The sequence below is a fragment of the Diaporthe amygdali genome (assembly GCF_026229845.1).
Source record: "Diaporthe amygdali strain CAA958 chromosome Unknown NODE_4_length_2575358_cov_65_588622, whole genome shotgun sequence".
Classification (NCBI taxonomy): Eukaryota; Fungi; Ascomycota; class Sordariomycetes; order Diaporthales; family Diaporthaceae; genus Diaporthe; species Diaporthe amygdali.
The window spans coordinates 1,473,509-1,487,628 of NW_026517024.1; the positions used below are offsets into that span (position 1 = coordinate 1,473,509).

Genomic DNA, 14,120 nt, shown 5'->3' on the forward strand with positions numbered 1-14,120 from the left:
CGTCTCAGTCGCTGTCATCTGGCCCTACGTCGTCGAAGATGGAGTCCTCACGCGGTCCGCCCCGTGTAAAAAACAAGGGAGCTGCGCCCATCCAGATCAGCGCAGAGCAGCTCCTCCGTGAAGCTGTTGACAGGCAAGAAGGTGGGCTCGACAAGCCAGAGCAGCGTTTCGCGGATCTCGAGGAGCTGAAGGAGTTCCAGGGCCGCAAACGTCGCGAGTATGAGGACTACATCCGCCGCAACAGCCAGTCTCTCAAGAACTGGACCCAGTATACCGACTTTGAGATCCAGTACAAGGAGTTTGCACGCGCGCGGTCAGTCTTTGAGCGTGCCCTGGATGTGCTCCCTACGAACCCGGCGCTATGGATGCGGTACATTGATTTCGAGATCAAGGAGCGCAACATTCAGCATGCGCGGAACTTGCTTGACCGTGCGGTCACGCTGCTGCCCCGCGTGGAAAAGATGTGGTACAAGTACGTCTTCGTCCAAGAGGGGCTGGGCGACATACCGGCATGTCGGCAGGTCTTCGAGAGGTGGATGACATGGCAACCGGACGAGCGGGCCTGGAGTGCCTACATCCACTTTGAGAGGCGTTACCAGGAGTTCGACAATGCGCGGAACATCCTTCAGCGATTCGTCATGGTTCATCCCGAGCCAAGGAACTTCCTGAAATGGGCCAAGTTCGAAGAGGAGTTCGGAACGAGTGACCTGGTGCGGGAGGTTTTCCAGACAGCAATCGAGTCCTTAGGGGATGAGTTTGTGGATGAGAGACTATTCATCGCATTTGCGAGGTACGAAGCAAAACTCAAGGAGTATGACCGGGCAAGGGCCATCTTCAAGTTCGCCTTGGACAACCTACCACGGTCAAGGTCGATGAAGCTGCATGCGGAGTACACCGTATTTGAGAAGCAATTCGGTGACAAGGACGGCGTTGAGGACGTCATTCTATCCAAGAGAAGGAGATATTACGAGGAGCAAGTGAAGGAAAACGCGAAAAACTACGACTCGTGGATTGATTACGCAAATCTAGAACAGACATCAGGCAACGTCGACAGGGTACGAGAAGTTTACGAAAAGGCAGTCGCCCAAGTCCCACCAGCGCAGGAGAAGCGATTATGGAGGCGCTACATCTACTTGTGGATCTTCTACGCCATATATGAGGAGATGGAGGCCAAGGATATCGAGCGCGCCCGACAGGTGTACGACGCATGCCTGAACCTGATACCGCACAAAAAGTTCACATTCGCCAAGGTCTGGCTGCTGAAAGCGCAGTTTGAGATCCGGCAGGGCAATCTCACACTGGCGCGCAAGACGCTCGGGCGGGCGATCGGCATGTGTCCCAAGGACTCGTTGTTCAAGGGATATGTCGCGCTGGAGCAAAAGCTCTACGAGTTCATGCGGTGCCGGGCATTATACGAGAAGCACGTCTCGTACAACCCATCCAACTGCCAAACGTGGATCGACTGGGCGCAGCTGGAGCGAGCCCTGGGCGACCTGGAACGAGCGCGTGCCATCTTCGAGCTGGGCATCGACCAACCAGTACTGGACATGCCGGAGATGGTGTGGAAAAAGTACATCGACTTCGAAGAGGAGGAGGGCGAGTTCGAGCGGGCGCGGGCGCTGTACGAGCGGCTGCTCGAGAAGGCGGATCACCCGAAGGTGTGGATCAGCTACGCGCAGTTCGAGCTCGGGGCGCCGGACGATAACGAAGGCGAGGAGGCGCAGGATGAGGAGGGCGTGTCGGAGGAGGCCAAGGGCCGCACGCGCAAGGTGTTCGAGCGGGCGCTCAAGAGCATGCGGGACAGGAAGGCGGAGCGGGTGACGCTCCTAAACGCCTGGCTCGCGTTCGAGAGGGAGCAGGGCTCGCCGGAGGACGTCGGGAAGGTGGAGAAGCAGATGCCGCGCAAGGTCAGGAAGACGAGGAAGAACGAGGACGGCGAGATGGAGGAGTACATCGACTACGTATTCCCCGTGGACGAGCAGCAGCCGGCAGACCTCTCGGATTTGATGGCTATGGCACAGGCGTGGAAGCAGAACTAAGCTTGAGGAGAGTGGACGTTCTATTAATGTGGATCAAAAACCAATGCATCTTCATCCAACCTGAATTCTTTCACTTCGACTGTATTTGAGTGCTCTCTGGCCGTCACGTCAACGGTGTAACAAAGCGAGCATTGTCGCAAGTTTGGATATGTACTCGATTAGTAGTCCTGGAGTCATCCTCTACGTGTACTCCAGGCCAGGAAGCCTTTCTGGTAGAAGCTACCATTCCAGAGGTCATGGAGTGCTTTGACATTAGCAGCATCCAGTTCCTAGGCAAGCAACTGGCCTGTCTGAGCGCGAAACCCGGCGAGCAAATCACCACAACCACCACTCGCTACCCCAGCCCGTCGGCCCGAATTTCTAGTCCAAGTGCCACTGCGAAGTGAATGGGGCACCGGCCCAGTCTCGCCCTTCCCTGCACGGTGATGTCATGAGCGTGACCGCCACGCCAAGCTGGGAACTCCCGCCGTTCCGCCTGCTGGGACGACGGGTTGGATCCCGCGCGCGCACGCGAAGGAGCTCCAGCCGATGTGGATTCCCTTCGTTCCCGAGGAGGGGGAGAGAGCAGCAACACATATTTCCCATATCCCCACGAAACCTCGCTATGTCGAGGCCGCGGCGTTGGCAGCAGACCCCCAAGTGCATTGCATAGATAGTCGTTGGTATGCTGTAGCTAGCTAATTAGTCTAGGCCGTGGAGTTTTCCTCCGCGCATGGACTTAACCCCCTCTCCTCGCTGGGCAGCAAATGGTCACCTGTCTCGCACTTGTCCCCCTTAGCCCTTCACACCGCTCGACAATCTTAGCTACCCCAATCAGTAGACTCGCCGCCGGCGCGTTGTCACCTTGGACTACTGTAGCCCGCACTGGCAGATTGGCTGGCACGTCTGGTACCTGTCAATGCCCGGATGTTCCCATATCCTGACATGGCACGGCCGGGACATCAAACGAACACTAAACCTCTACGAACGCGTGAGAAGACGGTGGCAAAAAAGACAATTCAGGTACTGCTCCATCCTGGATAGATGTCATAAGGTCGTGCATTTGACTGCTATAAAGCTTTCTTGATATCGTGAGGTAAGGAAATAAAAGCCAAAAGAGAGCGAAAAAAACACAGGGTCATCAAGATTGTCGTCGTCATCTCGTTCTTCGCGTAGGCTAGCCATTCCATATGCCCCCCTCCCTCCCGAGCCCAGTCCATATCAAACCCCCCAAAAATATGCGGCATCGAAACTAGCAGACGTGTCTCCCAGCCATTCGCCTTCTGGGAGGATCTTTTAAATCACCATTTTTGAGACCCCCGTCGGCACCATTTCCCTCCCACAGACCCCCGGCCAAATTTCGTGCACCGTCCCTTGGGGCCCGTTCGCATTGTCGTTCCTGCGAGGGCCAGAAAAATAAAACGTCCGATCGTCCGATCTGTGGGTACCTGGGCTGCAGGTGATCGTCACATCACAGTCAGCCACTCGCTTCGGGCGTGCGTGTTGTCTCGTTTGCCTTGTGGTTGTAATTGCGGGTGCGGCTCTTGATCCACTCGTTGGTCTCCCGGCTGATCCGCTCGTGTGGCCGAACCCGAAGGAATGGTTACACAAGGCTCACACGAGGGAGAAACAACTTGCTGGGCCTAGAACCCCCGAACTCCTCAGACATCCTTGACTCTCCACACCACGCGGGAGGGAGCATCTTTTCTTAGCGGCGATGGTGCCGATCTATCACGAATGGGGAGACAATCAGTAATTTGCATTGGAACGTTTGATGCAGAAGGAAAACAAATGAATTAGTGCTGAGCAGAAGGGGGCTGGAGCAAATGCCTGGAAATCTATCTGTTTCCTCCAAATGCACGGGAGATCTCTGTGGTGTAGGTGCCGTGTATAAATAAATAATGTGTTTGTTGGTGTGGTGTGGACATCATAAACAAGGGAGAAAGCAGCAGGAGTTTTAGGCTTGATGGTCAAGCCATGGCTACCATCGCACTGCAGCGGCAAGGAGTAAAGTCGTCGAGTCAACGGAAGCCCAGCGTGAAAGCACTTGATATCTCTTGGACCCAGCATGAACATGTCCCATATAATCGTAACGCCTCTTCGCTCGGTAAACATGTTCCAAAACTTTTGATCATCATAACAGGTCGTAAGGGTATATTGTTTGTTGAGAGATGTGCCAGGTATGTGGTGCCAGCCAGACAGACTCGTACATGCGGATGTTGTGTTGTGCAAAATGAGCCGAGCTGGTCTGGGGAAGTGCAGATGGAGAAGCGGGCACAAGCAGAATGGAGAAGGTGTGGTAGAGGCATCCGTACTTGTTGCATCGCGCGCCTGATTGCTCATCTTCTGCTGCTGTAGCCAGCAGGAGGTGCAGGCAGGGCAGAGTAAGGATTCCCATCAGAGTAATGGGGTCCGTCGTCATACCTGCCGACCCGTGGTGGAGGAACTGACGAAGAATATCTGTCAGCCCTGGATCTTCCGCTGTACTGTGTGGCCCGGTCGTCGTAGTCGTCATATTCGTCGTCGCTGGAGTATCCGATCTGCTTCTGCTGCTTCGACTGGCGCGCCAAACGCTGCATTCGGCGCTGATGTCGCTCTTCTTTCTGGTGCTTCCATTCCGTCACTTCGTGGCTCATCTCTCGGGCTTCCTTGAGCTCGGACACAGCTCCCTTGAGACCCAACGCGGCAATACCAACCGACGCAGCGTCTTGCAGCAGCGCCTTTGACTTGAGTTTACGGGCTTCCTCCGGGCTGAGACGACCCTCCTTGACCGCCTTGTGCCGTGCATTTCGCTTCTCCATGCTCTGGTACACGTTGTGTGCTGCATGAATGGTGGCCACGGCCGCCAGGCCAGTGGTGATGATTTGCTTACCTCGCATCTTCTTTGCCCTCTTTTCATCCTCATCCGAGTCCCCCAGATCCGAGCTGGATACCGATCCTCGAGAGGACGCCCGACTTCGGGACGGAGCCCCTCCTCTTGACCGGCTGCGAGCCCGGTAAGATCGATCATCATCATAATCATCGCGATAGCGTCCATCCCGAGAATCATATTCATCATCGTAGCGGCCCCCTCGGCGTGAACCTCGAGGGGAGCCGTATTCGCTATCATCCTCGCCCTTACCCAAACCAATCCTTGCCAAGCCCTTGCGCGCCTTGTCGACGACACTGCGGCTACGGCTACGGGTGCGTCTCCTGGGAGACTCGTCTCGGCTGTCGTAGGAGTCGCGAGAGTCGTCCCGGCGACGGGAGCGCGATCGCTCGTCACGGATATTGTCGACAGCCTTCTTGGCACCAATAGCACCCAGACCAGCAGTGGCCAGCGCGGCGAGGCCCATACCGCCGCCGCCGCCGCCTCCCTTGCTGCTTTCAGACCTGGCACGAGAGCGTGATCGGCTCCGACCCGTGGCCTTGTCTTCGATGATCTCTTTCTTGGATCCGTTGATCATGCGGTTGCCAATAAGACCACCGATGACGGATTCGGCCAGGCCAAGCTTGCTGCCATCCTTTCCGGGCTTCTGCGCAGCATCGATAGTCGCGGCACCAGCAGCAGCTGTGAGGACTCGTTTGGCCTTCTCGCCCTTCCACGCGCCAGGCTCCTTGGAGACGCGGAAAGCTTCGGTGGCTCCGGCGATGAGGGATGCCATGGCAGCTTTTTGAATCTTGCTGCCAGGGCCGCCCTTGGAGGGAGATCTTTCGCGGCTCCCGCGGCGGCTCCTGGTGTCGGACCTCGAGTCCCTATCTCGGTCTCGGTCTCGGTCTCCATGCTTCTCGTCATGGCCACCACCGCCGGTGAGAGCCTTGAGGGCTGTGCCAAGGCCAGCAGCTCCGAGGGCGGCCTCCAGGAAGTTCTTGTGGCCTTTCTTGTGCTTTTCCTCCTCATCGTCGGAGTAGTATTCGGTGACTTTGCCGTCACGTCCCTTGTGGACGATGTGGGTAGACTTCTTCTCGTTCTTGTCGGCGCGCTTGTTGTAGAAGTCGGCGCCCTGGTAAGCAGCGAAAGCGCCGGCAGCGCCCAAGGCTGCCGAGGAGATCAAGTTGCGATGGACGTCAGTGCCGTCTTGGTCTGCCTCGCGGCGGTCGTAAACTTCCTTGCCACCGAGAGCAACTGCAGCGCCAGCGACGGCGGCGATGATCTTCTCCTGCTGGCTCAGGATACGCTTGCGCTTCATCTCCTCCTCCTCGATGTAGACACTCTCAGCCTTCTTCCGTGGGCGGCGATCGTAGTCGCGGTCATAGTAGTCATCGCGGCTCCTGCGGGTATAGACCGAGCGCACATCATCGTCATAGTCGTAAGGCTCTGCAGACCGAGCCCTCCGGACGTCGCGCCCGCCATACCCGGGTGGAGGGAAGTCTCTGCGGATCTCCTCCACCGACAGATCGCTATCTTCTCGGCCCCTTGGCACAAGATCGCGAGTGGACTGAACCCTCAGGTAGGGGTCTTGAGGTTCAGCATATCTGTCGTCGCGATAGTACTGCTGCTCCCGGGTGCTTCGCTGCCGGCGGGGAGGGTCGTAGTCGTAGCCCGACATGGCTGACTCTCTCAGTGACAGGCAGGACAGGGTGACGTCAGTGGCCAGCCGATGAGTTGGTCAGGCTGTGAGGATGTATGTGTGTGTGTATGTAAGTTTGTGTGTTTTGTTATGGCAGAGCGTGATGCAAAGAGGCTGCCGATAAACAGGCCTAGGGTCTAGTCGATTTTGTTCCCTTCGGGCGTAGGTTGTAGTGGGAAAGGAAGACGGGATGAGGTGTCAAGCCCAGGAAATGAATAATGCAGGGCAGGGTTGGGTTGTGTTGGATTCAGCTGAGCAGTGAGCAGCAGAGGAGGGGCGAGGCGAGGTGAGTGAGGGGAGGGGGATTCGGCAGAAATGGTGGCCGGTGGACGACAAATATGGCCGCTGCACCTAAAATAAGATACTGGTAACGTATGCGTGATCCAAGACAGAACAAGAAGCTGAGCTTGTCGTAGTATGCTTCCTCAACAATTTCTTTTTTTCTTCTTCTTCAACTTGGAAATGATGATACATGCAGTTGTAATCACATTTGTTCGTGGCTCAGTCAAGTTGAACGGTCCCTGGCAGATTCATATCAAGATGTCACTCAGTCAGTCCACAACAACCACCCGAAATACAGGGTTGGATCCCTCAGGCTGGCTTGGAAAGGACCGGGCAGTCTCGTCAGGCAGCATTAGCATTCTTGGTTGAGAAAGCAGGACAGCAGGACAAGCCGGGTTTGCAAAGCCGCCACAGCCCTCGCCCTCTGCCCTGCCCTCCTCGTAGTGGGGCAGCAGCCTCGAGCAATGAGACCGCGGGAACGGCCACCGTCATCGAAGGATGACCCTTGGAGGCCAAGCTTGAGTTGTTTCTCCCACCTTCCACCCTCCCTCGGTCCCTCCCTCCACAGTCCTGCCATAGAGGCCGTGTGGCACAGCAAACGCCCGCGAAGAGTTTGTATCGCACACGGGCAACCACTCCCCCATATCTCGAATCACACCGAGCAGAGCATGGTGCTGTTGTACGAAGATGACGAGACAGAGGCGAGGCCTCCCCTCATGCAGCCCATAGACTCCTATTGCCCAGCCCAGCCCAGCCTGCTCTGTGAGAAAGGCGACCTGAGCAATCAGCCCGGGTATTTTGCACACCAACAGACTGGCAAGCCGGCTAGGTCGGACGGTGGCGGGTTCGACGACAGCAAGATCAAGTGGCGCAGGCGTCGGGCTGACCGTTTCGTGGTCTCGGCCCATCACACATCAACGCACGTCTGCTGCAAGAGTACCACCACACTTGATGCACCGTATCGCATAGCATCGCATCTGGTGTGCTCGAAGACGGAGGGCCCAGCCACGCCCACGGCTGGCTGCCCAACCACCAGAGAGCACTCTGGCCCCACGGTGACGTAGTGCTGTGCCCCTCCTTGCTCTCCCATGTCCACCCTGCCGTGTTCTATATCCGAAGTGTTTGAGCAATAGTATACAGCGCTTTTGTCCTGTGTGTCGTGTAAACCCTGGGAGGAAGAGTAATGTGCTAGACACATGGATAGAGTAATGTAACCATCAGCATTCAATCAGATTTCACGGTATGTACCCAGCTCTCTTGAATGTCCATCCATGCCCGGCTCGGAGTTGGCGCAGTTGGGATGTTGATTCTGGGTCTTAATGTGCAAGATGCTGAGAAATGCGTCACTTGGTATTTTTCAACTTCTCATCTGGATTTGTCCTAGCCGAAACTCCTACTGCGTAGAGTTGAGAAAGTAAACCATAAAAAAACAATTCAAGAAGCCAGCCACTACTTGTCAAGATTGAACTTGTGAAAATCAGGTCGCTTTTGCCCTCGGGATTCAACAAATTATGTACAGTGATGCTCAAGATTGGCTTGAGGGGGGTTGTTGCCTCCACGTCTCTCCACCAGAGGTCCTCCCTGTGCCCTTGTGATATTTGTTTGCCCTTGTGTGTCCCTTACTCATACAGCCAAAGTCATTCATTGAAAACAACGAGCAAAAAGCATAAGAATAAATCTTTTTTGTCTTTCCATTCCGGACACCTGAAGAACAGAAACAAACGAAGAAAAGTAGGGAGATCTAACAAGCTCATCATGGCTTCAAAACACAGAGAGAGACCCAGGCCCATCCGTCCATCCCCAAGGCCTGTCCAATTTTCTTGAACTGCCACCTCATCAGACCATGTCAAATGGACTTCTCGATTTAACTTGCTAGCCTAGCCACTCCACTCCACTCCACTTCTCGTTCCCCATTGCCACCAGACATCCAAATCGGATTTGAGTAAAAAGACAGAACAGGAGTGATCTTTTCCTGGCGCAACTTTTGTCTTCGTGGATGCTTCAACTTTTCTTGGCAGACTGGTTTTTGTTTTTGTTTTTTTGTCTTTTTCAAGTAAAGCAACTGCCACAGGGAAAAATGATTTTGGGTCTTCCACAGTCCTAGTCAGAGGACCTGAATGCAATGCCAGTAGGTTGACCAAAGCTTGCCTCTCATGAAGAGGCCCGTAACAATCATAAAGTCCTGTTTCCTTTGAAAATCGCTCATGCAGGGGGTTGCAAAATTGCAATGGTCCTCCTCGTAGACCAAGAATATTGTCGTACATAATCTCTTGCAAATATTATCGTGTGAATGTTGAGAACTCGAAAGCTGCAAGCCCGCGCCCACGACAGCATGGGCTGCAAAGTCATAGACGTTCAGTTCCGATCCCTTGAGAACGTGCTGCTTCTTGTAAGACAGCCTCAAAGAGAAGGCCTTGCCCAGCGGGTATCATGACGGTAAAAGCTGCTCAGTACTTGATATATTGATCAAACTGAACCTCCGTCAACATAAGTCGGTAGATGATAGCCAGTGAAAGGGTTGGTATTTGAAGGGAGACACCCTTTCACAAGATTGCATTGCCAAAGAAACCAACAGTCCCTCAACAGCAGATGCCCTCGTGCAGTTCTTCCTGTGAGACTCGTGAATAAAGCGACTGTTGCACCAGCCTGAGACCTTTACTCGCAGGCCTCAAGGCTATGACAGTGTCAAAGATATCTCCAGTAGAATCAGCGATCCGCTTCATTGTTTTTTTTATGCCAACAGCAAGAGACTTGAGATGTGGAATACCACGACAACCCAAGACCAAGCCGAATGCGCTTTTTCGCAAGCATGCTTTAGACTTGGGGCTCAGCACTGGCAACCAAGCCTGTAAATGCCTGTGAGCTATGGAAGTCCAATTCCAGCACCTTGTAGATTGGATGCTCGGGCATCCAGATGGCCGTTTCGCCGCTCTTGAGCAGCACGCTGGTGTAGAACTGGAGCAGGTACCCCAGGCCAATCTTGCTAGGAGCTTCTGATGTTGCGTCTGCGAGGGCAAGCTGGCGGAAATCCCTGTACATGCTGGGGTTGAAGTTTTGCGCCAAGAAAATTGCCCAGAACTTGTATAGTCTCTTCATGTCATCCGGAACATCTCCCGGGGTTGCAGATTGACGCAGTTCCAGTCCTCTCGCTCGTACATCCACATACTTCTCGGTGATCTTATCACCAGAAGTTTGCGCAAGTGAACCATCAAAACGGTAGTACGCAGGAGAATTTGAAGCGGCTTCACCAGTGACCGGACCTAGCTCAGGCCTGTTTACAACTGGTCAGCGGATTGTGACTCCGTCTTTGACTCGCGCTCAGGTACTAACGTATTGGATCCATCTGGGCCAACATGGACTCCATTGGTCTCAGCACCCTTGCCCTTGCTGTCCTCAGTGCCATCGGGGGTGTCTCCGTTGGGCAGCTTTCCAGCATCCTGGGACTTCTTGGACTGTCCCGGAAGAACAACATGCAGCTTGGCTACCTGCTCATCCGTAAAGGTTGTGGCTGCTTGCAGAGCCTCATCTGCCCAATCGGCTTGTGGTTGGTGTGCAGCGTTGAAGCCGTTGAATGTGACATCGTTTCCAGGTGCGAACTCGGGCACAGCAGCATTCAGCTGGGAATCATCACGAGGTTGTCCATTCACTGGTCCGCCGTTGACCCCTTGGTGGTAGGCTGATCCGTTCAAAAAGCCCGGGTACATCTCGCCGTGAAACGGTGCTCCGAAGGCCGGTGGCGACATTGCCGAGTAGGGGTAGGGCACGGAGCCCTGCTGATAGGTTGGCGTGCTCATGTGCATACTGTGCCTTGACTTGTGTTGAAAGGTGGTAGGGCCGGGATTGCGAGCGTGCTCCCTCCTGTTTGCCTCGGGAAGAACGTACTTCTCCCAACCTTCACGACGCCGCAAGAGCTCGGTCTTGCCATCACCCACCACGAATTCAATATCATCGGAGTCCATGCATGCTTCTCGGACGTAGCTTAGGTTCTGCTGCGAGATTTGGCGGACTCTGCTGAACTCGGCAATGACCTCAAGCGGCACAAATCCCTGGGAGTCCATGTTCTCCCTCAAGAACACATCTTTGGGCAAATTGGTGACAGAGAAGTAGTATTCGATCTGCGACTTCAGTGTGGTGTGGACGAGGATGTTGTAGTCAGGTGGGTAGGCCCCAGGGAAGGCAGAGAAGGGAGCAGCCTGGCCGTAGGGAGGATAAGGACCGAAGTCGGTGTTGAGAGGCTGCATCGGCAACTTGGCTGCCCCGTTGGACGGACCCTTGTAACCATTGATTGACGCAGGACGACCACGGCCAGCTCGGCCTGAGCCAGGGCCTCCATAAGAATACCCGTTGGTGAAGGCAGGGGGGTTGTATGTGCTTGACCGAGCACCATGCCCATTCCCTTGGAACGGTTGAGAATATGACTGACTTCCGTTATGCCCACCTCGCCCGTTGCCATGTGCGCCTCTCCTAGGTCTTGCGTCCTTGTGGCCGGCGAAGCCTCCCTCCTTTCTTCCGGATTCTGCACCCTCACCGCGGGAGCCGCCCTGCTGTGCACCGAAACCCTGCCCGAATTCGCCCTTCGAGGCCTTTGATGCTTCTCCCTTGGATGTGGAGTGGTAGTCGCCGGAAGCACCGGCGCGTCGCTCAGCCGAAGATGATGTCTTGCGGGCATCCCGGGCCTCAGCGGAGAACTTCTTCTTCTCGAATGGTAGAGAGTTGGTGCGTGGTTGAGCATCCTCCCTCGGCTTTCCTTGAGGGTCGCTTGCAGTGGTGGCTACCTGCGCCTCGGTGGCGGCTTGCAACTTATCACCAGAAACGCTCGCGCTCGAAGCGTGACCGCCTCGGCCGACAGAGTTGCGGCCGCCTTGCCCACCACCGCGGCCTTTGCTCACATTGCGTGGTTGCAGTTGGGTTTCCCACTTAACAGTGTGGTTGATCTCCAGCTTCTGGACGTACTTCGGTCGGGCAGACTTGGTCTGCGCGCCTTCCTCCTGCTTGTCCTTGGAGGGCGCATCTGAGTCGGACGAAACCTTGCGCTTGCTGTCTTCAGCGGCAGCAGTGTCTGGCGTTGGCCAAAGGGAAGTATCCTGAACTGGCGGAACGTTGCCATTCGTGGCCTGATCGTTTGCCCTGCTCCCTCGTGGATTCCGACGGGGTCCTTGGTCGTTGGACGGACGTGATGCCTCAGCAGGCTTTCCGGGCCGAACGGTCTCGGAGTCTTTGGTGTCGACACCCTCAGCACTGCTGGAACTCTTGCTCGAGTCTTGAGGGACGGCTTTGTTCGATGCGTCGGTGCCTGCTGGGGATGTAGTCCCACTAGGCTTACTTGCCTTCGCAGCAGCGGCCCGCACCTGCCATACGTTCACTGCCGGGGGCAGAGCCTCGGTGAGCTTCACAGGGACGACCTCTTTCTCCTGCTCCTGCTGTACTTGATCGCCCTCGGCATCCTTGTCTGAATTTTTGCCCTTCTTGCCCTTACGCGCTTTCCTTGAATCTGAAGGTTCGTTGGAGCGGTTGGACGTGCGGGAGTTCTTGTCGCTTGCTGTGCCCTGCGAACTCGTCTTGGATGCCTCATCTTGGCGAGCCAAGAGCGTGGATTCGGACTTGGCGGAAGCAGCCGAGCCGTCGGAATCGACGGCGTTGACGACCTCTGAGTGGGCTTTCGAGGCGACAGACTCGAGGTCCACCTCGGAGCTCTTGACAGACTCGGAGACCTCAGACGTAGTCGAGAAAGTCTTTGCTGAGGCATCTGCAGCCGTGGTCACAGAGCTGCTGTCGTCCTTGACCGGGTCGACGGGCGCAGGGCTCGCAGTGGACTGAGCATCTGGCTGGGCGGCATTGCGGCCCTTCGCGGCTTGCGCGTACGAGAAGGCTGTGGCAGCCGACATCTTGCCCGTTTCGAAGTGACTCGGTAGTGTGAATTGATTCACAGTAGGCACTCGGGGTGGATGGCCTGCAACAGCAGATTTGCACTGTTGCAGCCCAGCCTATGGTGTTGGGTGGTAGGAGTTTAATGTGTCCCACGCACGTAGGCGCGCCTCAAACGAGGAACACAACACGAGAGAAGGTTGCGCGGTAGGGAAGCTCGGGATATACCCTCGGCCGCGAAACCTGGAGGAAGCGAACGAAAGGTGGTCCTCGCAGGTGTGTAGGTGTCTCGAGGTGTCTCGGAAGGTGTAGTAGGTAGGTCGGCGTTGGGGGGACTGCGCAACAAAGTGGCTCTGGGTATGAATGTGGTGAGCTCCGAGGAGTAAGAGAAAAAAAAACCCGGCTGAATTGAGGCAGGCTGGGAGGGAAAATCTGTACCGAACCTGCTCTAGGTTCTGTTTGATCTCGCGGGGCGCGGGGCACACGGGAGCCCAGGGCCAGAACAGAGAATTTCAAGAACGACGACACAGACAAGAAATGTCGGGAACAGCAGAGATTGTTTGTCGAGGTGTTGGGTCGAACAGACAGGTAGAGGCCCGAAATCCAGAGGATTGGGCCAGGCAGGCAGGTTGTGGGAGGTGCTGAGCCGGGCTGACTGAGACGACGGACAGACGGGTGGGCACGAGCTGCTGCTGCTTTGGCCGAGAAGGATGCTGCGAAGCGATGCCTGAGGGATGCTGATGCGACTGCTGCTGCTGGTGCTGCTGCTGCTAATGCCGACGACGCCTCTCCCTCTGGGACGAAGAACGAGGCCTTGCGCAAGGAAATGGACAGGACCACACTCTCGGAGTGGAAGGGGTGGGAACGGTTAGGTAGGGAGAGGGTAGAGAGGTAAGAGAGGCAGAGGCAGAGGTGAGGTGAGGTAGGTAGGCAGAGAGTAGGTAATCTTTGTGAAAAGTGAGGAGGAGCCCTGGGAATTTTTGAAAATTTTTGAGTCTGCGGCCGAAGCGCGCCCCCGCCCAGTTAGACTAGCAATCGCCAAAATCTAAAGCAGGGCTTCCCGCGAGAGTCATTCACTGCATGGAATGAATATAGAGGTTCAATGAATAAAAGTGTGCGCTTGTGTGCTCCTGAGTGCATGTATTGCCTGTATTGCCTCTGTGTGTGTGTGCAGTGCATGTATGTGTGCGTATGAAGGCATGAGCAGCAATTCAAAAAATAATTAAAGGCGATGCGATGCATCCATCCATTTCATTGCTACGGGCAAACTGAATCTTCTGCACTGTCTGTCTCCCAGGCCTAAACTTTTTTTTTTTCCCTCTCTCCCTTCTCCAAATCCACGCTTGCATCACAGCAGCAGCATGCGGCCCGTTTGCTAGGACAGACCATTTATTACCTACTGTGG

General features: G+C 55.4%; 4 protein-coding genes across 4 annotated transcripts; 2 read left to right on the forward strand and 2 right to left on the reverse strand.

Moving 5' to 3' along the window:
• Nucleotides 1-38: 38 nt before the first annotated feature.
• J7T55_008651 (pre-mRNA-splicing factor clf-1) lies at nucleotides 39-2,039 on the forward strand (the record flags this gene model as incomplete). Its single annotated transcript, XM_053138991.1, has 1 exon — nucleotides 39-2,039. The coding sequence occupies one exon, from the start codon at nucleotides 39-41 to the stop codon at nucleotides 2,037-2,039; it is 2,001 nt and encodes a 666-aa protein (XP_052997926.1).
• Nucleotides 2,040-4,357: 2,318 nt separating this feature from the next.
• On the reverse strand, nucleotides 4,358-6,547 carry J7T55_008652 (uncharacterized protein; the record flags this gene model as incomplete). Its single annotated transcript, XM_053138992.1, has 1 exon — nucleotides 4,358-6,547. One exon carries the CDS (start codon nucleotides 6,545-6,547, stop codon nucleotides 4,358-4,360), a length of 2,190 nt encoding a protein of 729 aa, XP_052997927.1.
• Nucleotides 6,548-7,518: 971 nt separating this feature from the next.
• Nucleotides 7,519-7,914, forward strand: J7T55_008653 (uncharacterized protein; the record flags this gene model as incomplete). The annotated part of the gene is made up of 1 exon (XM_053138993.1): nucleotides 7,519-7,914. One exon carries the CDS (start codon nucleotides 7,519-7,521, stop codon nucleotides 7,912-7,914), a length of 396 nt encoding a protein of 131 aa, XP_052997928.1.
• A 1,750-nt stretch (nucleotides 7,915-9,664) lies between these two features.
• J7T55_008654 (la domain family) lies at nucleotides 9,665-12,735 on the reverse strand (the record flags this gene model as incomplete). The annotated part of the gene is made up of 2 exons (XM_053138995.1): nucleotides 9,665-10,121; nucleotides 10,181-12,735. The coding sequence occupies 2 exons, from the start codon at nucleotides 12,733-12,735 to the stop codon at nucleotides 9,665-9,667; spliced, it is 3,012 nt and encodes a 1,003-aa protein (XP_052997929.1).
• Between the last annotated feature and the right edge of the window lie 1,385 nt (nucleotides 12,736-14,120).